This window comes from Heterodontus francisci, chromosome 30, assembly GCF_036365525.1.
Source record: "Heterodontus francisci isolate sHetFra1 chromosome 30, sHetFra1.hap1, whole genome shotgun sequence".
In the NCBI taxonomy this organism is placed as follows: domain Eukaryota; kingdom Metazoa; phylum Chordata; class Chondrichthyes; order Heterodontiformes; family Heterodontidae; genus Heterodontus; species Heterodontus francisci.
In genome coordinates, this window is record NC_090400.1 from 53,053,153 (window position 1) to 53,076,538 (window position 23,386).

The 23,386-nt window shown below is 43.7% G+C and overlaps 1 protein-coding gene across 1 annotated transcript in view; it reads right to left on the minus strand.

The window, feature by feature from the left end:
* The window catches only part of LOC137346446 (multidrug and toxin extrusion protein 1-like), a 45,722-nt gene extending 30,078 nt beyond the window's left edge, over nt 1-15,644 (minus strand). The window contains exons 1-11 of the mRNA XM_068009895.1: nt 15,510-15,644; nt 13,392-13,465; nt 10,997-11,141; nt 10,312-10,413; nt 7,632-7,700; nt 6,055-6,203; nt 2,731-2,773; nt 1,457-1,501; nt 611-708; nt 395-492; nt 91-204 (exon numbers count right to left, since the gene is read on the minus strand). Of these exons, the coding sequence (XP_067865996.1) occupies nt 91-204; nt 395-492; nt 611-708; nt 1,457-1,501; nt 2,731-2,773; nt 6,055-6,203; nt 7,632-7,700; nt 10,312-10,413; nt 10,997-11,141; nt 13,392-13,465; nt 15,510-15,644 (1,072 nt within the window). The remainder of the gene's footprint in view (nt 1-90; nt 205-394; nt 493-610; nt 709-1,456; nt 1,502-2,730; nt 2,774-6,054; nt 6,204-7,631; nt 7,701-10,311; nt 10,414-10,996; nt 11,142-13,391; nt 13,466-15,509) is intronic.
* Nucleotides 15,645-23,386: the final 7,742 nt, after the last annotated feature.

Sequence of the window (23,386 nt, forward strand, 5' to 3'; positions counted from 1 at the left end):
TACACCTCATTGATTTACTCCAGTCACCATCTCACCCACTCAACAACAGTGGAAGTTATGTTTTTTTAAGCAGTGAGCTAGTTTATTTACCTACGAGGAAAATTCCAATTTCAAACATCCACCATTCAATACATAGCATAAGCATGCTAGGAATTGCCAGCTGTATGAAGTGGCCCCATTCCTGCAGGCAGTCAGTAGACCATCCTACATAAAAAAACAATGGAGTTACTAACAAGTATAAAGTAGGGTGACAGAAAAACATTCAGAACATCTAGCTCGCCTTAGCTTTCAAATTGGTGCTTTTTTTTTGCTAGGTTAAATTTCCCCATGGTCTGTATACTGGGAGGCTAATTGGATATCAACTGTTTCACACCATTAGCCCCCTGAACCCTACCTGCCCAAGTATCAACGTACAACTTTTTCCATCGAATGTATACGAACAGGAGAATAGCTTGACAGTACTGAGAAGCAACATTGGCTACAGCCGAGCCTCTGAAAAACAACAATTTTGCATATTAAAGTCAGCTTCAAATGAATTCTGGGCTATTGTTCAGTGGAAGTTTTATTATTCAAATATTATAAAATGTTTTTAAAGTTCTTTGCTACTTACGGCACTCCCAGTGTCAGCACATAAAGGAAGAGATAATTGATCACAGCATTGAAGATGTTGGCTATGAAACCAATGAAAATCTGAGGCATGATGATTCGCTGAGGTGGGAACAAAACAATAAAGTCAGTCCTCGGAATTGTCCTTCAATAAGCCAACAGGGTGTGTGACACGGTGCCAAGATAGCAGGAAGATAGGGTGAAACTGCTCTCCCAATGTCCATGTTTGGGATACAATGTTCCCCTGATCTAAGGGATCCCTTTTCCCTCACTTGGATTAGGCTCATTGCTGGAACTTGCTCGCTTGTAGGTGCTGACAACTTGCTCATATTTGCAGTTAGATCTGCAAATTCAAATTCCCTGTTCTCCAGGGAGCTGCTCCAACTAACATTGGGCTTCCCCAGAGTGCAGGAGATTTAAATCGACTGGTTTTAGTTGATAGTTTCATCTCTCTGTGAAGTATCCTACTCAACCATTCTCCCTAATGCTGCCATTCCACACTCTCTGAGTTGGATTCACCAATGAAAAAACTACAAATAAGGGAATGTAAAGGTTCCTCCTTTGAGATCTTGTTCCCTAATGGGTGTGTGCATACGTGCATGAAATATTATGAGGCAGTTGACCATCAGAATAAGAGAAATTAAACCAGACTCCCAATGATTTCTGAAAATAAAAACAGAAAGTGCTGGAAATACTTAGCAGGTCTGGCAGCATCTGTGAAGAGAGAAGCAGTTAACGTTTCAGGTCTGTGACCTTTCATCAGAACCCTTTTATTTTATTGCCCAATGATTTCTTATTACAGTAATTATTAATGTAATTCAAAACACATTTCAAAGTTCAGTGACTTTACCTGATTCTGAAGGTAGCTAATCTCTAATTCATAAAGAAATACTGCCTAAAAAGAATATTGAAAGTAATTAGTAGATGTATTAGAGGTGTATCAATCACTATTGAAATAGAAAAGAAAGTTACATCCATACTTCCTTCAAAGGTTTGAGCCAGACCTGTGTCGAAGTTACATTCAACCTGACCGTTTGCAAAGGACCTGTATGGCCCAAGCTATAGCTGCCTAGGACTTGAAAAGTCCAAGTTCTGCATGATTGTGTCGGCCATGGTTCTGCTGTAACACTCTTGCTTCTGAGCCAGAAGGTTGTGTTTTGAAGTTCCCTCCAGAGACTTCAGCACAAAAGTCTTAAGCCGACACAAAATGTAAGGGAGCGTCGCACTGTTGGAGGTGTCATCTTTTGGGTGAGATGTTAAACCAAGGCCCCATCTGTTCCATCAGGAGGATGTAAAAGATCCTATAGCTCTATTTTGAAGATCAATGTTGTTCTGCCTGGCATCCTGGCCAATATATATCCTTCAATCAACATCATTAAAAGAAAAATTAGCTGGTCATTATCACATTGATATTTGTGTGACCTTGCTGTGCATAAATTGACTGCTGCTTTTCCTACATTACAAAAGGGCTTCAAAAGTACTTCATTACCTGTAAAGTGCTTTGGGATGTCCTGAAGTTGTGTAAGATGCTATATAAATGCAAGTACCTAGGAGCTTCCCCAGTGGCTCTGTAGGTAGATGCACTAGCTATTTTGTTACTGAGTCAACTTGGAAGGCTGAGGATTGGGCAGGAACCCAGGAAGTACTTGGGATTTTTTTTTTTTATCAGTTTCAGTATTCCTGAGCCTTGAAGGGTAAGAAATGAATCATTCTTGTGAGTCAGTTACTTATGATGGAAAGTTTGCATGTGCATTTGGATATTGGCCCCAGGTGAGGCACCTGTAATGCTCCTCACGAACCCGCCAACACTCACACTTCAGCTCACATATGGGGAACAGTGACTTGGGCGAGGTACTGGAGCTCTGATGGCACCTGTCTTTGAGTTGTTCAAGACTTCTTCTATTATCTAGTCATGGGGCACTGAGGCATTTTGGCTCCCCAATTGAGATCAGTAAGCAGACCATCCTGATAAGTATGGCTGGATCACTGATGCATTTACCCAGTTAGTCACAGGGAGATCCACTGTGATTTGGACTCTATTGGTTTGTCCACATTCAGGTAGTAATGACTTCAGTTCTTTAATGAACTGCGCGGGTATGTCTGCTCCTATAATAATTTACTTACAGGAAGAGCAGGAATAAATATCTTCACATAGAGTTGTGCTAACCTGCAAGAAAAATAGAAGATGCTGTTAACAATAGGGAAACCACAGAAAATCACCATTTGTAACCAATGATGAACTCAAACCGAGGTAGCAAAGTCATGGCAGCACAGTAAAGTACCAACATACAGTGCCACAGCAACAAATCAATGGGTTAGACCTGGCACATAGTGGAGACTCAGCCAAGCTTCAGTGGGAGACACAATATAAAAAGGAAAACAAAGTATTGTAGAGATGGTCACCCTGGCAACTCTGATGTCTATTGATATTTGGTCTGGCCCAACATTGAAGCAGACATGAAATCAACATTCATTGTACTGCCTCATTTACATATATAAGGGCCCAAATGTCTTTTTATGCGGCTGCCCGGAGCAACTGTAAAACCGCCTTTACCAATATGGCAGTGCCCATCACGGAGGTGTAGAATGGGGGCGGGATGTTGCTTCCTGAAACTGATTCTTTTTGGCCCCAATTTCTGCCTGGAAAATTGGCACAACAAGGACTAATTTCTACCCTGACATTCCAACCTAGCAGTGATGTATTTCTCAACCATTTATCATGTAATAGCAGACAGAAATCATTCACATTCAGTTTGAAATATAGGAAGGGTAGTATTGGGAGAGGGTACAGAAGTGATTTTCTAGAATGGTTCCAGGGATGAGCAATCATACTTCTGTGGATAGCCTGGAGTAACTGGCATTGTTCTCCTTAGAGCAGAGAAGGCTAGGAAAAGATCTTAGAGAGGTGTTTAAAATCATGAAGGGTTTAGTTAGAGTAAATAAAGAGGAATTGTTTCTGATAGCTGAAAGGTTGAAACCAGAGGGCACAGATTTAAGATGATTGGCAAAAGAACCAGAGGCAATATAAAGAAACACAACACATGGTTAGGATTTAGAATGCACTGCCTGATAGGATGGTGTATATAGGATTACATTACTTAGGATATCCAGCACAGAAACAGGCCGTTTGGCCCAACCAGTCCAAACCAGTATTTATGCTCCACTTGAGCCTCGTCCAGTCTTTCCTCATCTAACTCTCAACATAACTCCATTCTCTTCTCGCCCTTATACATCCATACTATGCGCTTTTTTTTTTATTCGTTTATTGGATGAGGGCGTCGCTGGCCAGGCCAGCATTTATTGCCCATCCCTAATTGCCCTTGAGAAGGTGGTGGTGAGCTGCCTTCTGGAACCGCTGCAGTCCATGTGGGGTTGGCACTCCCACAGTGCTGTTAGGAAGGCAGTTCCAGGATTTTGACCCAGCGACAGTGAAGGAACAGAGATATAGTTCCAAGTCAGGATGGTGTGTGGCTTGGAGGGGAACTTGCAGGTGGTGATGTTCAACCACTCACTGTGGTAGCGGGTTCCATATTGTCACCACCCTTTCAGTGAAGAGGTTTCTTCTAAATTCCCTATCTAATCTTTTGGTGACTATCTTATATTGGCGGCCTCTAGTTTTGCTCTTCCCCAAAAGTGAAAGTACTCCCTGTGTCCATTCTATAAAACCTTTCATAATTTTAATGACCTCTATTTCGTCACCCCTGAGCCTTCTTTTTTCACGAGAAAAGAGACCCAGCCTGTTCACCCTTTCCTATTATGTATACCATACCCATATGTTTCCGGCATCATCCTTGTAAATCTTTTTTTGCATCCTTTCCAGTGCCTCTATATCTTGTTTATAATATGGCGACCCAAATTGTGTATGCAGCACTCCAGGTGTGGTCTAATCAATATTTGATACCTGTTTAATATAACTTCTTTACTTTTCAATTCTATCCCTTTACAAATAAACCACAGTGCATGGTTTGATTTTTAATGGCCTTGATAACCTGCATTGCTACTTTTAGTGGTTTGTATACTTGTACTGCCACATCCCTTTGCTCCTCTACCCCACTCAGATTCTTATTTTCCAACAAATATGCAACCTCCTTATTTTTCTTGCCAAAATGTAATACTTCAAATTGATCTATGTTGAAATTCATTTGCTAATTATATGCTCGTTTTATAAGTTTAATATCTTCTTGCTATTGTTGCAGTCCTCTTCAAAATTGACTGCCCCCCCCCCCCACCCCCACCCTGGCATTTGGTGTTATGGGCAAATTTAGTAATTGTGGTTTTGATTCCAAAGTCTCAATGGTTAATATCAATTGTGGACAACAGTAGTTCCAGCACTGATCCTTGTGGAACACCATTTCCCACCTTCTGCCACACTGAATAACCACCCTTCACCCCTACAGTCTGTTTTCTGTCTTGAAGCCAGCTAGCTATCCATTCTGCTACTTGTCCTCTGGCACCGCATTCTCTGACCTTATTCATTAATCTATTTTGTAATACCTTATCGAAGGCTTTTTGAAAATCTAGATAAATTATACCTACTATGTTAGCCTTATCTACTCTCTGTTACCTCCTCAAAAAAAAATTCAAGCTGGACTTTCCCTTTTGAAATCCAGAGATGCAATAGCAGCCGTCAAAAGGGAAATACTTGAAGGAGAGAAAACTGGGGACAGAGCCGAGGAGTGGTACTAACTGGATTGACCTTCAAAGAGATGACACAATAAATTAATTGAATGACCTCCTTCTGCAATGTACTATTCTATAACTCTATTTATTTTCTTTAAAAAAATCAAAACAAGCAGTTGTTCTGGATCCTACTCCCAACAAGACATGAGTTTGAATCACAGACTCACTTCCTCAGTTTCCAGTCAGGTGGCTGCAAAGGATTCTGGGAAGAACTAAACTGGCCCAATCTTAAACTGAAACATACCTCCAGCCAGCCTATTACAGAGCAGACTGACTCATAGAGTTTGTGGAGAGAACCAATGGAATGAAATATGAACTTTCCTGAAATCCCCTTATTCCAAGGACTGAAGTCTATTTAGTTTAATTCTAAACTAGGCTTCTTTTGTTGCATTATTTTCCCTTTTAAGTTAGTTTCTCACTCCCAACACAGACAGCATGTGACCTGTTGCTATTCTCTATCGATTCTGCTCTTATGTTGGATGTCAGGTGAAGTCCACTGCAAGATGATTGACTCACTATTTCATTGGCCCACTCTCTATTGGGGAAACTATCTGGCCTCTGCTTGACACCGATCCAGCTGAGATTAACCCCCTCACTATATGTAAATATGCAAGCTGGAACCTCCATCCTAACATTCCTTGACCCAACACTTCTGTGTTCACTAACACGCTCTGCCTTTGGGGCTGCAAACTCAGGATGGCCTTCTTTTTTCACACAAACACCATCATTTTGTTCTCTTTTGTGATGAAAAATAGACAAGACTCTCACTTGGCTACTGCAGGAGACTGTTTGAAGGCCAACAAAATGTACTCGGTGTTTATGAAGATAGCCCAGCAGGGAAAGCAGGTTATCATGAGAATGAGAATCCCTCTCTGGAGAATCACTCCAATTCGCTTCAAGTTCTTACTACCATACGTCTGAAAATCAGAACAAAAGTTTTGTTAAAGTGAATTGTATCAATATTGACCGTGATGGACACCACATTAAAAAATTATTAAAATAATTACCTACCGATCCAAAACTGTTATGATTGCATATTATTCTTGTTTAGGATTTAATGGGCCAGATTCGTTCAGACCACAACCACTGGAATGTAAAGTGCATCTGAACCACTTTACATAGAACACAGTGGAAAAAAACGTCAAGAGAAATTGAAGATAAAAGACAAGAAAGCATGGAATGATAAAAGACCATTTGATCCATCAAGCCTGTCCTTTCCTTAAACCATCTGCCCCATTATGGATTCTACCCAAATCACTTATCTGCTAAGGAAAGCTTCTTCATGTTTTCTCAGTATCCCCAAAAGCAGAGCAAACAAAACTTAGGATTATTTATCTAATGTTATAGCTTCCACCCTGATCCATCTTGGGACTAAGAGTTGGTATTATAGTTATCACTGTTTGGAAACTTGAAAATCCCCTCGTATGTTTTATACCATGTTAGCCGTGGCTCAGTGAGTAGCACTCCCACCTCAGAAGGTTGTGGATTTAGGTTCCATTGCAGAGACTTAAGCACAAAAGTCTAGGCTGCACTCCAGTGTAGTAGTGAGGCAGTGCAGCACTTCTGGAGGTACTGTCTTTTGGATGAGACATTAAGCCAAGGCTCTGTCAGCCCTTTCAGGTGGATATAAAAAGATCCCTTGGCACTATTTCAAAGAGAAGCAGGGGAGTTGTCCCTGATGCCTTGGCCATATTCATCCCTCAATCCACATCACTAAAAACAGATTATTTGTTTTTATATGCTTTGCTGTTTGTGGGAGCTTGCTGTTTGTAAATTGGCTTCTGTGTTTTCCACATTACAACATGACTACCTTTCAGAAATGCTTCATTGGCTGTAAAGTGCTTTGAGGTACCTTGAGGTAGTGAAAGGTGTTTTAACCAAGGATGGTACTTAGAATGGGAATAGCATTATATACTTTGTCTAAGGGTCTCAATAGGGGTGCGATTCACTTGGCACAGTAACGAGCACTAAAATTGCCAGCCTGTTTTACATTCTATAGTGTGATCGGACAGAGTGTGAAATGGTTGCTAATTTGCTATTGGCTGTTTTGCGTCACCTCCCAAAATGAATTTAACCTTCAGCATCCTTACTTGTTTAGAATAGATGGATAAATTTCCTATCTTCAGCTAAGACCAATGGCACTAACTGAGATCAGCTAATTCAGAACAGACCCGGAATTGTATACGGTACTTTACCAGTCTGTGTGGCTCAAGTTCACACAGGGGATTGAGTTTCTCAAGGCCTGAAGTTTAAATGTTTAATTTTTTAATGATATAATTGAATAATGTTTGCTGCATAAGAGGACATCAATGCCCATTTTACGGCTTGGAGTTAGTTGCACCCACCTGAGATATGAGTGTGTCACAGGCTGCAGACAACCCGACACCTATGATGATACCTGACATATTTATTACCTGTCCAAAAGAAATAAAGAAAAGGAAATATTTATCAATATCATCCTAGATGCCACTAACATGTTACAAAATGAAAAAAATATAGTTGTGATTTTTTGTTTTGTTCTTCACTCTTTCCCTTTTTAGTCATCTAACCTAATACCTCATGTAGCTCGGTGTCATATTTTGTTTTACAACACTCCTGTGAAGTGCCTTGGGACATTTTATTATGTTAAAGGGGCTATATAAATTCAAGTTGTTGTTGATTTTATTTTCACTCTTCCTTTCCAACAGGTACTAACTCTTGATATGCTTCTGCTACCTTCAGATCTGCATATTCCAATGTTTCTGGTGCCATAAGTGGTTTTTTAAACTGGGAGGTCTGTGTGCCTTTAAGACCTGTTGTTATTTTTCCGCAAACAGTGACTGCAGAGACTTGTGATATTTGAAGTCCAGGCTGCAGGGCAATTTGTATCCAAGCAATCTGATAGTTTTACGATTGTCTTGTGATTCCTATTGAAGAAGGATTTCAGTTTCATTTTGGCAGTGAAAAGAGACTAGAGGAGCTGTGAGCAGCAGAGAGAGTTACTGCTGGAAACTGGCCAGGAATACAACCCTGAGAAAACTTGTTCTCTTGAAAAATAATTCCTGTATCAAGTAAAAGTCTAATCTCTTCATGAAGTCAAAAGAACTTTGAAGGAGTTGCAAAAATCTAATGTATGGGAGATAAAACCCTTGTTGCTGTTTATGCCTGAAGAGAGAGGAAGAGACCCAGAGAAAAGAGAAATAGCTACACTCTGTGGAGAAACATTGCTTTGGAGAAAGGAAGCCTGTGTTTTGGGTGTGGTAAGTTGCTGTTGCCTCCAGTCAAGAATACCTGCCTTGAGACTGAGTTCTGTGTGCTGTTCTCTGTGGAGAAGGTTCCTTTGCTGAGAGTAAGTACTGTTGATTTTTGTGTTTTGGAAGCCCCTGAACTATCAGGAAAGTTTCTACTGTTAGCCTGCTACTTTAAAACTTAAATAGACCTGTTGCTGCAACCAGTTGCTGAAAGATTTGTGTGATGCCTGCTGCAGATGAACTACCTTGAATGCCTACCCACCATAGACAGTTCATTAATTTCACCCGGAGAGACATCAAATGACATCTGACTATTTCACTCTGGAACACCTCACCGATCCAGGAAAATACTACCAGAAGATACAATCCAGTTATTTTATTATCTCTAAGAAACTCAATATAACCATTTTTCCTGGTTAACCAATGGTAATTGAATGTATGTGCGTACATGAAGGTTAGTAAGATTAAGGAGTTATAAAATCTTTTCATACATATAGATTCATCTCATTATCATTTAAAACTTGGTGTATTTATAAATAGTTAATTTTGTTATTTAAAGAAATCTGGTTTGGCATGATTTATTCTGGAGATAATTTGGCTATTCTTTCTGGTAGGTGGGAAACTTTACTAATATGCTGTGACCTGTGGAGTGGTGAGACTGAATTAACAGTGCATTACTGCCGCCTCGGTTGTAGCACTGGCCAGATTCCAATCCTCACTCCGTTATCTTGACGTCATCCAAAATTCTGCCTTCCCATAATCTAACTCTCAGCAAGTGCCTTTCACCCATAACCCCTGTGCTCACTGACCTACATTGGTTCCCAGTCCACCAATGCCTCAAATTAAGAATTCTTATCCTTGGGTTCAAGTCCATCTACTTTCTCATCTCTGTGACCTATTCCAATACTACAACGCTCTGAAAGCTCGATGTTCCTCCAATTCAGGCCTCTTGTACATCCCCCAATTCCTTTTGTCCCACTATTGGTGGTCATGCCTTCAGTTGTCTAGAACTTACTACCTTAATCCTTTCTGCCTCTTCACCCCTCTCCTCTTTTAGGGATGCTCCTTAATACCTACCACTTTGACCAAGTTTTTGGTCACCTATCTTGCTATGTTTTCCAATTCTGTCTTCTTGGTCATCACCGATTTTAATCACTCCACCATTATAGCCATGCCTTCAGCTACCAAGGCCCTAACCTCACTGCCCCTCTAACTCTATTTGCTCCTTTAAGACACTCCTTAAAACCTACTCTTTAACCAAGCTTTTGGTCACCCATCCTAATGTCTCCTTCTTTGGCACAGTGCCTTTTTTTTTTCTCTGATTATGCTCCTGCGAAGCTCCTTGGGATGTTTTACTACTTTAAAGGTGCTACAGAAATGCCCTACCAGCCCTTGAATGCCCTGCACAAGTGACCAGTCTTCACGTGTGAGCCAAATACTTGCCAGAAGATTATCAGCCCATGAACAGCATCAAGATTGAGCTCAATCTCATTCTCACCTCATGTCCACACATATCAGATTTCTGGGATGGGTCATTGACAATGGTGATGAGCTGGAATTCCTCACTGATGTTTCTGTTCTTTAAACCAGGGCCACTGAAGCCAATTGCTACACTCTAGTTGCCCTTTCCACCGAGAGCAACAGGTAAAGCCCAGTCTTTTTTTACAAGGAGCATTTCATCAGTTGATAAATGCACTAAGCTTAAAACTGATAGGGAAGCATTGCAATTCCATTACTATTTTATAAAGGATACATTATGATGAAATAAATGTGCACATTCTGAACATAAACTTACCGCTGTGGCAAGACTAACTGCTCCCAATTCAACTTTTCCTAAATGTCCACAGAAGGCGGAGCTGACAATATTGATGAGAAGTATCATCAGCTGTGACAAAAACTGTCAAAGGAAAATGAAAAGTGTCACTTAATTTAGATCATATTCATATCTGAACAGTACTTGCAATCTAATTAAACTGATCATATTTATTACTGAAAGCAATTGTCTTTTATCTTCAAAAAGGTGATGCAATTTTAAGTTGATTTCATTGAAGTTTTCAAGATTATGAAGGAAAGTACCAGAATTGATCCAGGCAAATCATTCACTGTGATGGAGGGGTCAAATATCAGGATACACAAATTAGGAATTACAGTTTTTTGAAGTAATAAAGCAAAGGGGAACATTTAAGGTAGTGAGTTGTGGAATACGTTAAGATGCAAGGCCTTTAGAGTGGATTTTCTAAACCGTTTCAATAAAATGGATTGTATAAATGGAATCAGTGAAGGGAATTCTATAAACGGGCACATGAAGGTGATTGTATAAATGGATTAATTGAAGGGGATTATATAATTGGGTGCAGTGAGGATAATTGTATATATGGATAAATTGAAGGCGATTATATAATGGGTTTGGCAGACAATTGGATACATTTTGGGAGAAAGCAGAGTGTGAAGGATGAGATATTAGACAGGTGTAAACTCACCACAGGCCAAGCCAGTCTGGAAATATGTTTCACTTCCTGCCAGAAGTTGACGGGTGTCAATCTCTTCATTTGCCTCAGTAACAGGTTGCCACGGGTTCCACGTATCTGGGTGCTTAGTTGCATTGAATTCTCCATTTTTCCAATTCTTGATTGCAAAGGAAAAATAAACCAGTTATTTTACTTCTCTCGTTTGGGTTTCCCCTCCCCCACAACCCCATCCCACCAACCATCCCACGTTATGTTGCCCCTCTCCATTCGGTTTCTTTTTCCACACCTAGACTTTTGGTCATGATTTTTAATAATTGTCCTTTCAGAGCTGCATGAGTTGCATCATCTATATTTCGGGTTCAATGCTTTTGTAGGACTGCTACCTATAAATAATCCGGCAGTTAACTCTGCTTCTCTCTTAGATGCTGCCAGACCTGCTGAGTATTTCCAGCATTTTCTGTTTCTATTGCAAACATTAATTATGCTAGTTTTTAAAACTTCCATCACAATAGATAAATAATCATTTATTCATTTTATTCATTAAGCTTTATTAATGCTGCACTGTTGACTGATGTGTAGTGTAAGGCTGAAGGATGTGGTCAGTATCCTCTATAGCATGTAAACTATACTGAGAAGTCGTTCTCATGGATTATTTATGTTAGAGTGGCTTGAGATACAATAGTCACTGTTTGTAAGGAAAGTGTTCACTTAGGATCCTTAGCTTCACTGTCCTGCTACACCTAGTTGGCTTTTAAAAAAAAAGAGACCGCAGGAAAGACAAAAGTATAGTGTGCTAACCTAAGTGCCATCCATACACTTATGCTCCTAATATTTGTGAAACTTAAACTATTTCCATACAAAGAGCCAAATGGATACAGTAATGGTTACATGAGCATTGCTTTGCACTATTGAAGTTTACCAGCTATTGAATTCTCTATTGCATAATCCCACAAGTGTTGTTTAAAGTTCCTGCATTACAGCAGTGACTACACTTCAAAAAGTAGTTTATTCTGTCATAAGTTGATGAAGTCAATTCCCAGTAGCATGTTAATGATCATAGCACATAATGGAAGCATTTTTAACCAATTTTATTCATTGTAATCTTGCCTGTTAAAACCTACTTTTGCTGAATCCGTCAACCAAAGTTCATATTTTGTCTGCAACGGTAGTTTGCTTTTTATGGTGGTGCTGGTGCAGATTGACAAGTAAATTATGGTGGAGGTTGTGGGGGGTGGAAATTGTTCATTTTAGAGCATTAGGTGATATATTGAACATATGGCACAACCCAACAGCTCAAACTGCATGCAGGTATCATGCAAAAGACAGGACGTTTTGCATTTCTCTAGCGTTTTCATGACCACAGCAAATAATTTAACAGACAAATGGAAGTTATTTAAAATGACACAAAAAGTGACATGGAAACCCTTTTCTTATATCTAAATGTTATATTTCATGGTTTTATACTAAGAAGAAAAAGGGCAGGAAATTAATCAATTAGCGCTGAATTCTCATATGTCCTCTTGACCACACACAAGGGAAGTGCTGTTGTTTTATTGGTGGCTATGCATTTTGATGTCAAATGAGTGGACATTTAGGAAGTCAATGGCTAATCGGAACATTGAAATGAATTCCTGCTCAGCTTGATTGGCTTAATTAAATTTTGTAAGGAAATTAATGTGTAATTAAAGGACATGACATGGATGTTAATATTTATGTACTTTCAGAGGGGTACCACAAAAGAAAGAAAGGGAAAGAAAGACTTGCATTTAGATAGCATCTTTTACAGACTCAGGGCATCTCAAAGTACTTTGCAGCCAATGAAGTACTTTTGAAGTGTAGCCACTGTTGTAGGAAACATGGCAGCCAATTTATGCACAGCAAGCTCCCACAAACAGCAATGTTGATAATGGACCAGATAATCTGTTTTATGTACTGGTTGAGGGATAAATATTGGCCAGGACATTGGTGGATGACCCTGCTCTTCATTGAAAAGTGCTTTGGGATCTTTTACCTTCACCAATGGGCAATAAATGCCAGCCTTGCCGGAAACACCCATATGCTTTTAATGAATAAATTTTAAAAACCTGCAAGGGCAGATGGGTCCTCAGTTCAGCATCTCATCCAAAAGATGGCACCTCCAACATTTCAGCACTTCCTCAGTACTGCACTGGAGTGCAAGACTGGATTATGTGCTCAAGTTTCTTATTCTGGGACTCAAACCAACGGCCTTCTGACTCACAGGCAAGAGTGTTAGGTGATGAACAATGGCTGACACGTTAATGTGAAAATTAAGGTACAAAGTATGAAAAATGATGTAACTTCAATGAGTGAGGGATGGCTATTAGGGGAAAGATAGAGAGAAAGACACACACACAGACTGAGAGATGTGTGATTCAACACAACATACATTTGAAGACCAATGACTTCATTAAAGGACTGTGCTCCCTTGACTTGGACAAGAAAGTAGTCAAAACCCAACTTCTAATGCAGGGTATACAAGGAGTCATGTTTGACAACTAATTTCTAAATTCTCTTAAAGGGATTAGGTCAACTTGTTGGAGAAGACAGAGAGATGAGCAATTATGCTGATTGTCTTGTCCTCTTGAATAAAAAATTCTTCTTCCTTGTATTCAAGAGGACAGCAAAATGCAAGTCGTTATTCTGCTGTAGTTATCCCACATTCTTTATCTTTTGAAGGGTTTGAAGAAAGTGCATTTCATACAGTGTCATTGTTTATATTAGAAATACAATAACGCAATTAATATAGGTACATTTAAACATTCCTTCTCCCTCGCCTCCTCTCATGAAGATGTTGATTCACACTGTGTGTGATTTCCCCTCCAGTAGCTTGCTGAAGTAGCCATTCTTTATTTGTAAGATGATTAGTGAATATCAGCAAGCTATTTGGCTGTGATTAGCATCACAATTGATCCGGATCTTGCTCACGCTTTCCAGCAGGGATTACTGCATAGTGATCAGGAGCAGGAATCCAGGCTCATTTACCCTCATCACTGGCTCAGGGTAACTGTGACCCTGTATCACCTCAACCTCCAACTCAGCTGCGATTGGATAACTCAACACAAATTGGAGATCAGGAAGAGAAAAGAAGAAAGGAAAAGCAAGCACACTGCCAGCTTGTGGGAAACATTTGGACAATTTCTAGAATTGCAGGTAATAGAACTGCAGATAATAATTGAAAGGTAATAAACAAATCATTGGGGCAGACTTGTTCAGTGACCAGGTGGACATCATTCCTTATTAACTATATCAGCCTGCCCTCAAACTTAGAGGAGTGTTTCAGCAGACAGTGAGCACAGTGACCGTAGAACACAGACTCCTGTGTTACTGAGCTGCTCGGGACAAAAACTATTGCATCTCTTTCCACACCTGCTTTGCAAAGGCACATCCCAGAAGGAGGTAAGTGACAGTCTCTTCCCCATTGCAGCTGCCTCGAGGGCAGCGTGTGGAGGAGGTGAGACTCCAGGTGGTGCAGGAAGGATCAGCAGGAGGGCCCTTCTCACCACCAGCCAAGCTACATCTTGGTGCTTGTTTGAAAGTTCTGGTGATGAGTCATTCTGCCAAATGATTTTGACAGTCTGCTCGGGGAACCATCCAACAGGATCCACCATCTCCTTTTCCCGCAGGGCCTCGAGGTTGTTACGTGCGGACCACTGCTCTCCCCGCCTCCAAACCCGCCACATAAAATTCCACGCACCCCCCCCCCATCCAAGTTGATAGAAGTCCAACAGAGAAAAACACATTTTAGTACCTATAAGGTTTTAACACGCCTAATTATCTTCCTTTGGACTTTGTTTTAGCTTGTTAATGGAACATATTTTTTTAAATCGCATTGTTCTAAATGCTGAGTTACTTCCAATTATTTAGAAAGCTGATCGCCCAAGTTCCCAGCCCAGTGTGTTACTGAGCTGTACAGATCAAGGAAGTCCTTGGGTTCTGCGCAGTCTACCCATCTCAACCACAGTGACAGTAGGCTTGCTACAATTGAGCTCAGTGCCTCTGCGCTGGGGGAGGATGAGGAAATTGGTGACTCCCCCTCCTCCCCCAACCCACCTATTGTTGAATAGGCTTCCACCATTCACACTCTTGTAATAAAGATTGGCCACTTGGGTAAAATACCAGAGGGCTGTTGGCTGGCACCTCCAGAACTCAATGTGAACACCAGTCAATATTTCCAGGAGCTGGATGGGAATTCCATCCATATGGAGAGTACTTTCTTCTTAAAAATGGCTACATTTAGTGAGTTGGTGTTGTGGTGTCACAGACTGTATGGTGTCACTTTGGATGTTGCTCTGGAAGTGAGCTCATTACTTCTATTTCTCCCTTTTGACCATTCTCTCCTCTCCCCGACATCTCACCCAGCCGTGCCAACTTTTTGTCTCTCTGCTCTCAGATATTTTACCTCCCGACACTACCCCATCCCTGCCATTTCCTAATCGCAGCCCCCCAGACTATCACTGTTCCTCAGCCTTCCTTCCTTCTGCTGCCAACGCAGGCTTGAATTAACCTTGAACATGCTCGTAGCTACCCTTTGTGCCTCTCTTGACATTGTCTGATGGACTCTTTGCTGCCTTCTCAACAGCAGTGATTCCAACTGCTCCGTCATTACTTTTTCACGCCCACTCAGGACTAATCCCGACATCCTTCTTCCTCTTCTACTTGCCCCACCCAGAGGATGGTGGCGCTCTGGGACTCACTGTCCAAAAGGGTGGTATAGGCAGAAACCCTCATAACATTTAAAAAGTACTTAGATATGCATGAAGTGCCATAGCCTACTAGGCTACGGAGCAAGAGTCGGAAAGTGGGATTAAGCTGGATGGCTACTTGTTGGCCGGCGTGGACACAGGGGTCGAGTGGCCTCGTTCCATGCTGGAAATTTCTTTGATTTCTATGAAGGGCCACTCATCTGCAGCCTCCATAAACTTGTTTTCACCCAAAGCTCTGCATCCCATATTCTAAATCACACCAAGTCCCATTCACCCCTCTGTTCACTGACCTACATTGTGGGCCATTTTTGTCTGATCACACTCCTGTGAAGTAACCTGAGATGTTTTACTACATTAAAAGCGCTATGTAAATGCTAATTATTGTTGTACACCTCCACCTGCTACCGACGGTCTACAAGAACTTTGTGTATCTTCCATTGTTAATGCTTCCTGTTGCAGAATCAGTTTGATTTGCACAGCTGAGTTACAGTATAACATATTCATTCCAAATATTTATAAATAATTGTTAGAAACTTACCTCAACCTCTTTGTTCCACGACAGTCATCGGAAAAGTTTTTGGAAGATACGTTGTGATTTGACACGCAAAACACACTGGTCATGTCAAAATTACAATTACCAATGAGCTTGACTTAATTTGCAACAAACCCTGAGGACTGGCCCTTTTTGCAAATTGAGTTTGCAAAATACTTTAGATAAAAACCTGATCTTTTACATTTTTTAATGTGTTTTTATGTGCTTTTTTTAATAAAGGAATTGTTTATGGCTCCCACTGTCTAGTATGTATGTCTGTCTTTCTGTCTGTCTTTGAAGGGGATGGTTTTGGCCATCTTGTGGTTGATCTCTATTTTGGAGTTGCCTTGATATATTTATTAATGAACATGGTAGGACCAGGATTACCTGCTTGGTAGGGTGTGAATTCAGGATCATTTACAATTGGCTGTGCCCCCGGGTTGGTAAAGGGAAAATTGGGCAGGGTCTAATCCCGATGCAATGGTTCTGACTGGGTGTCTGTACCCAGATGCGGGCATGTGGATATTGGGCGAAGGCAGGACCAGGCTTCACTATGATGCCTATTGTGATTGCTTGGCCTGTCAATAACTGCTGTCAAGATTCCCACATGAAGATTGACCATGTGGGTGAAGTCAATGGGAATCGGGGGAAAACTCTCCACTGGTTGGAGTCATACCCAGCACAAAGGAAGATGGTTGTAGTTGTTAGAGGTCAAACATCTCAGCCCCAGGACATCACTGCAGGAGTTCCTCAGGGTAGTGTCCTAGGCCCAAACATCTTCAGCTGCTTCATCAATGACCTGCCCTCCATCACAAGGACAGAAGTGGGGATGTTCACTGATGATTTCACAATGTTCAGCACCATTCGCAACTCCTCAAATACTGACGCAGCCCATGTCCATATGCAGCAGGACCTGGACAACATTCAGGCTTGGGCTGATAAGTGGTAAGTTACATTTATTCCACACAAGTGCCAGGCAATGATCATCTCCAATAAGAGAGAATCTAACCATCTTCCCTTGACGTTCAACAGCATTACCATCGCTGAAACTCCCACTATCAACATCCCTGAGGGTTACCATTGAACAGAAATTGAACTGGAGAAGCCACATAAATACCATGGCTACAATAGCAGGTCAGAGGCTGGGAATTCTGCAGCGAGTAACTCACCCCCTGACACCCCAATCCCCGTCTACCAACTACAAGTCAGGAGTGTGATGGAATCCTCTCCACTTGCCTGGATGAGTGCGGCTCCAACAATGCTCAGGAAGCTCGACACCATCCAGGGCAAAGCAGCCCACTTGATTGGTACTCCATCCACCACCTTCAACATTCACTACCTCCGTCACCGACGCATAGTAGCAGCAGTGTGTACCATATACAACAGGCACTGTAGCAACTCACCACGCTTCCTTCAACAGCACCTTCCAAACCTGCAGCCTCTTCCGCCAGAAGGACAAGGGCAGCAGATGCGTGGGAACACCACCACCTGCAAGTTCCCCTCCAAGCCAACACATGCTTCAGTATCTGAGGAGTCGCAAATGGTGCTGAACATTGTGCAATCATCAGCGAACAGCCCCACTTCTGTCCTTATGATGGAGGGAAGGTCATTGATGATGCAGCTGAAGATGGTTGGGCCTCGGACACTACCCTGAGGAACTCCTGCAGTGATGTCCTGGGACTGAGATGATTGATCTCCAACAACCAAAACCATCTTCCTTTGTGCTAGGTATGACTCCAACCAGTGGAGAGTTTTCCCCCGATTCCCATTGACTTCACCCACATGGTCAATCTTCATGAGTGAATCTTGGACAGCAGTTTCTGACATTGAACGGCAGAGAGAACCCGTGTGGCCGTGTGGCCTACATCTGCTCCTAATCCTTACGTTCTTTACAAGAGTCCTCCTCATCTCGTCAATGCATCAACTGGGGTACAGCTCCAAAGCATCAGTCATCTTCTTGCAGTATTTTTATTATTTGTTTCATGGGATGTGGACATCACTAGCAAGGGCAGATTTCCCCTAATTACCCTTGAAAGGTTGTGGTGAGCTGCCTTCTTGAACCGCTGCAGTCTATGTGGGGTAGATACACCCAACAGTGCTGTTAGGGAGGGAGTTCCAGGATTTTGACCCACTGACAGTGAAGGAACAGCAATATAGTTCCAAGTCAGGATGGTGTGTGGTTTGAAGGGGAACTTGATCTATTACATCAACTCCACTTCCGCGCCCTGTCCCCATATCCCTTGATTCCCTTCGTGACTAATCATCAATTGATCTCAGTCTTAGGTATACTCAACCACTGAGCTTCAACAGCCTCCAACAAATTCCAAAGATTCACAACTCTCTGGGCTGAATATTCGTGTCAGAGTGGGTAACGCGAACTAGGATACTCACAGTAGTAACCCCTTTATTGATATGGAGACAGGTTTGCCATCCAATTAACAGCCGCGGGGCGGAAACGGAGGTGTGGGCCCGATTTAAACACACCATTACTGTGGCTGCTGTTTAATTCAGCCTGCTGTCATCTCCAAGATGTCCCAGGAGAGCTGGACGCCTGGAATCCGGGGCAGGGTTGTACCTCGTTTCTCCAATACAGACCTTGTTTGAGGCTATGTTGGAGGCTGTGAGGGAGAGGAGGGAAGCCCTCCTCCTGGGAGGTGCCAGGAGGAGGCCACCCACGCAGATGAAACAGGCCTGGCAGGACATCGCTGCAATTGTGAGCAGCAGGAGTGTCACCCTGAGACCCCGCATCCAGTGCCAGGAACCAGTTCAATGGCCTCATACAGTCTGACAAGGTGAGTGCCACTCCCAATCCTCAGGACAGAGTATTCACCCTCCAGCAGACACACCTCCTGAGGAGAACCAGGGAACATGCTGCCCCTGAATACAGGGGGGTGAGTGTGTGCCCAGGGCATTTAATGACATCTCAGAGCTATAGTGCTGCTGAGCAGCTGTCACCACTGAGACATGCAGCTTCTAATGACTAGGAGCAGTTGGCATTGGCCATACAGGGCAGCAGAACCTTATCTCACTCTCATTTGTCCATGCAGGAAAAACAAGCACACTTGAACAGGCGAAGGACCAAATGGGAGGAGGTGTCCCCGACATTCAGGCGATACCACCCATGGAGGATCAAGCAATGGAAGTATCCAGGATCGCTGAATAGGAGGAAGTTGACCCTGCCTAAATGGGCACTCATGGTGGAGATGGTGATTACAGAGGGCAATGATCTCATTGAGGGGGTGCATTGCATTCCACTGCGTCTGACAGCATGTCAAGCACTGAGCTGTAATAGTAAGCCTCAGCACTGCAGAGGCCTGTGCTCTCCAAAGCTAGCTCTCATGATCTTTTCTTGTGTCTCCCACAGGTGCAGATGTCCATCCATGGAGGCCCTCTCCCTCACAAGCAGCAGCCCGAGAACAGCAGCAAGAAACAGAAGAAGCACCATGTCACACCTTACAAGTGCACAGTCCATCAACGCAGATACTCTGACCTCGGTGGGTCCTCGCATCTGGTTATAGTGTGTGTCACTGTAAGACAGGAGGAGATGCCAGAGGCAGAGGTAACTGTGGGTAGTCTCCCTTGCAGGAGGGAGGACAGACATAGCCTTGCTCAGCTGGGCGCAGCTATAGAACCTCAGGAGTCACAAGAAAGGAGGCTCCACCTAGAACAGCAGTAGGAATGTGTTCCCACATCAGGGTTTCCTGACGCAGTGCGAGGCCATTGGCAGAGGACGGAGGAGTTCATCCAGCTCATAAGTGCCACCATGGCTCAGGGCTATGACTGCATGAATTCCTCCATTGAGAGATTGGGCAGTCTCATGGAGAGCCATATGCAGCAGCACGTGGAGTGCATGCAGGACATGCACACTGACATCCATTGGATGCATGCCTCACTGTGTAATCTGGACTGCACAGTGGTGCAGAGGTGTTTGGAATGGATGCCAGCTGCACCCCAGCTGATGTCCCTGCTCCAGGCATCTGGTGCGCCCACCAAGGGCTGAGGATGTCACGGCGAAGGATGAGGGTGCAATGCCTCATCGTCCTCGGCCTCCTCGGCTCCTCTGACTTTGGGAGCCTCTGTGCTGCAGGGCCAAGTGATGCCAGCCTCTGGATATGACCCCACAGGCAGCTCCACGATGAGGACAAATGACGACCAACACATGCATCTCACTCACAAGCAGAGACCAGCGAGCAGGCTGCCTCCACGTCCTCTGAGGGCACAAGGGAATCACCACATAGGAGTGGCCAAACACGGAAGCCACTGCATCATGTGAAGCACTGAGTGAGTCACTGGGGTTTCTTCTCTTACTTAACACTGTAGACTCCTTTTAGTGCTGGTGTGACAAGTGGTATGAGGTGGTGAAGGAGATCGAGGGTTCATACACGGTGAGGGCAAAGCCTCTGGGTAGATGTGCATCATTCATTGGTGGTAAGAGTTTAGATGTTTCCAGCTGTGTCTTGAATGGATGCATTAGCACAGCTACCTCAGAAAGACTTGCATCCCTTCATCCTGGGTCAGAGGGACTCAGTTGAAGCGTTCCTCAATCAAATGATCCTTGATATTCATGGCATCGAGATCTTCCCCCTTCCCCCAAACCCCCGCACTGTGCCTGGCCACCTCCTTGTGCAGCCAGGACACCTCGATGTTCTGCATCCTCCTTCCTCTGACTCCACTTCCCTCTCAGCTTATGCTCCTGTTCCTCCAATCAGCTATCTGATTCCAGGGTCTCACTGTTCTCAAGGTCCACACTTCTCTGGAGGGCCATGCTATGGAAAGCGCAGCAGACCACCACATTGACCGAGACCCTTGCAGGAGTGTATTGGAGGGTGCCATCCTACTGGTCCAGGCAGCAGAATCGTATCTTCAGAAGCCCAATGGCCTGCTCAATGATGGTCCTAGTGAGCAGGTTGCATTGGTTGGATCACCTCAGTGCCTCTGTCTTGGGCTCTCGAGAAAGGGGTGAGTAGCCATCTCTTCAAGGAATATCCCTTGTCCCCTAGGATCCATCCATGCACTTTGAGGGTTAGAGTGAAGATCTGTGGCAGCCTGGACTGCCAGAGGATGAAGAAGTCATGGCAGCTGCCAGGAAAGTGAGCGCATGCATGGAGGAAGCTCTTGTTGTGGTCAGAGCAGCTGAACGCTGAGGGAGTGGAAGCCCTTCATGTTGATGAAGCTGACTGAATCAGTCGGTGCCTTGATGGCCACATGGGTACAATCGATGAAGCCCTGCACCTGGGGAATCCAGCGATGGCAGCAAAACCCAACGCCCTCTGTCCCTGTGAGGCCATGTTAGTCGTGAAATGAATGTATTGTCCAGCTCTGGCAACCAGATGCAGTGGTGTGCAACCATATGCAAGATGCCACCAAGGTCCGCAGCTGATCCTTGAAAGGAGCCAATAGCGAAGAATTTCAAGCCACAGTGACTTTGACAGCTACTGGCAGGACATGACGAGAAGTGCTACAAGATGCAAGGCTTTTGGTGACAACCGCTCAGATGTGACCATCTACCCAGAGAGTAACAGTCTCCTCCATGTCCTTCCTGCCCCTCATTCCTCTCCCCTGCTTTCCTGATATCCGGGGCTCTGCCCTTCCTGTGGAAGGTGTTGCTCCTCAGCGCCACTGGACCAAAAACCTGCCCCCATTACCAACTGCTGCCTTCCTTATGGTCAGCTGGCTGCCCAATTACCCTTGGCAGCCTTGCCCTCTACTCCTCTGCCCCTTTGATGCCAGGATGGTGACGACACCATTGCATTGCCTGAGTGCATGCTGCCCACTCTCCCCAGCACCTGTGAGATTTCCCCCCCCCCCCGCCCCCCTCACCCTCACCCTCACCCCTGGCCCCGAGCAGTTCAAACTTTTATGTGCCCTGGGGAGGTCACTGAGGCGGCCATAGTCTGTGCATGCCCGTGATACATTCAACAACCTCCCCCTCCCCCTGTTAACAAGCTCTTAATGAGCTCTCCAAGCACTTCAATTGGCCTTAGCGGGGGATATGATGGTATGAAGATCCCACCCACCCCCAACCCTGGTGAACATAGCCAGCGCCAGGAATGGCATCAGGACCCTGGCACGATTTCAGTACAGTAGTTCCTGGCCCTTTCCATCTTCATTCCCATCCCCAGTGGGACCCAAAAGTTAAGCCCTCTGAGTGAAGGTAGCTCTCCTTATCTCAGTCCTAAATGGCTGACCCCTTATTCTGGGACTATGTCCCCTAGTCCTAGACACCCTAGCCAGGGGGAAACAGCCTCTCAGTCTCTACCCTGTCAAGCCCCCTGAGAATTTTATGCATTTCTCATTCTTGTCACCACTCGAGCAGGGTTGTCCAACATTCAGCCCCCAGGCCAGGATCCGGCCCATCAAAGGTTTCCATCTAGCCCTCGGCTGTAAACAGTACCCAGGGCTGTTCCTCATCCTTACCAGGGCTCCGTGACTGGAAATGAGAAATTCTGCATTGTCAGACTGGCTTTTAAAAAAGATTGCAAGTCAGTTTCACAGCTTACAGATCCTGACATCGGGAACAGCAATTTCTGAACTTCAGACAGATTCAGGTTTTTTAAAAGCCCGCCGGAAAACCCCAATTCTGTCCGAATGTAACCGCATGCGAGGAACTGTCAGCTGTGAAACTGACATGAGATTTCAAAAAAAAACTGATCAATCATCTGCTGATGCCAGAGAGAGAGAGAGGGAAAGAGGGATAGAGAGAGAGAGCGAAAAGGAGATGGGGTGGGGGACAGAGAGAGAGAGAGAGAGAGAGGGAGAGAGAGGGACAGAGAGAGAGGGAGAGAAAGCGATCAACATCTATCTGGATTACTCCGCATTACTGCAACAAGTATGCAGGCAAACATTGACTACTTGTGCAAGCAAAAAAATGCTAGGTAATTCAATCAATCAGTGTCCAATATAGTGACCAGAAAGTAAATCAATAAATTAGTCCTCTCATTTAAAGCTTCTTCAAAAAAATGCAACTTTGTTCTTGTTTTGATTAACGGTTAGATAAATTTTAATGCTTTTATCTTTCTGAAACTGTCTCACCGGCCCCCAATGTAAGATAAAAATTGTAATGTGGCCCTCCCCCCAGGCGAAAAGTTTAGACAACCTTGCGTTAGAGAGAATAGGGCCATTCTATTCAATCTCTCTGCATAAGAC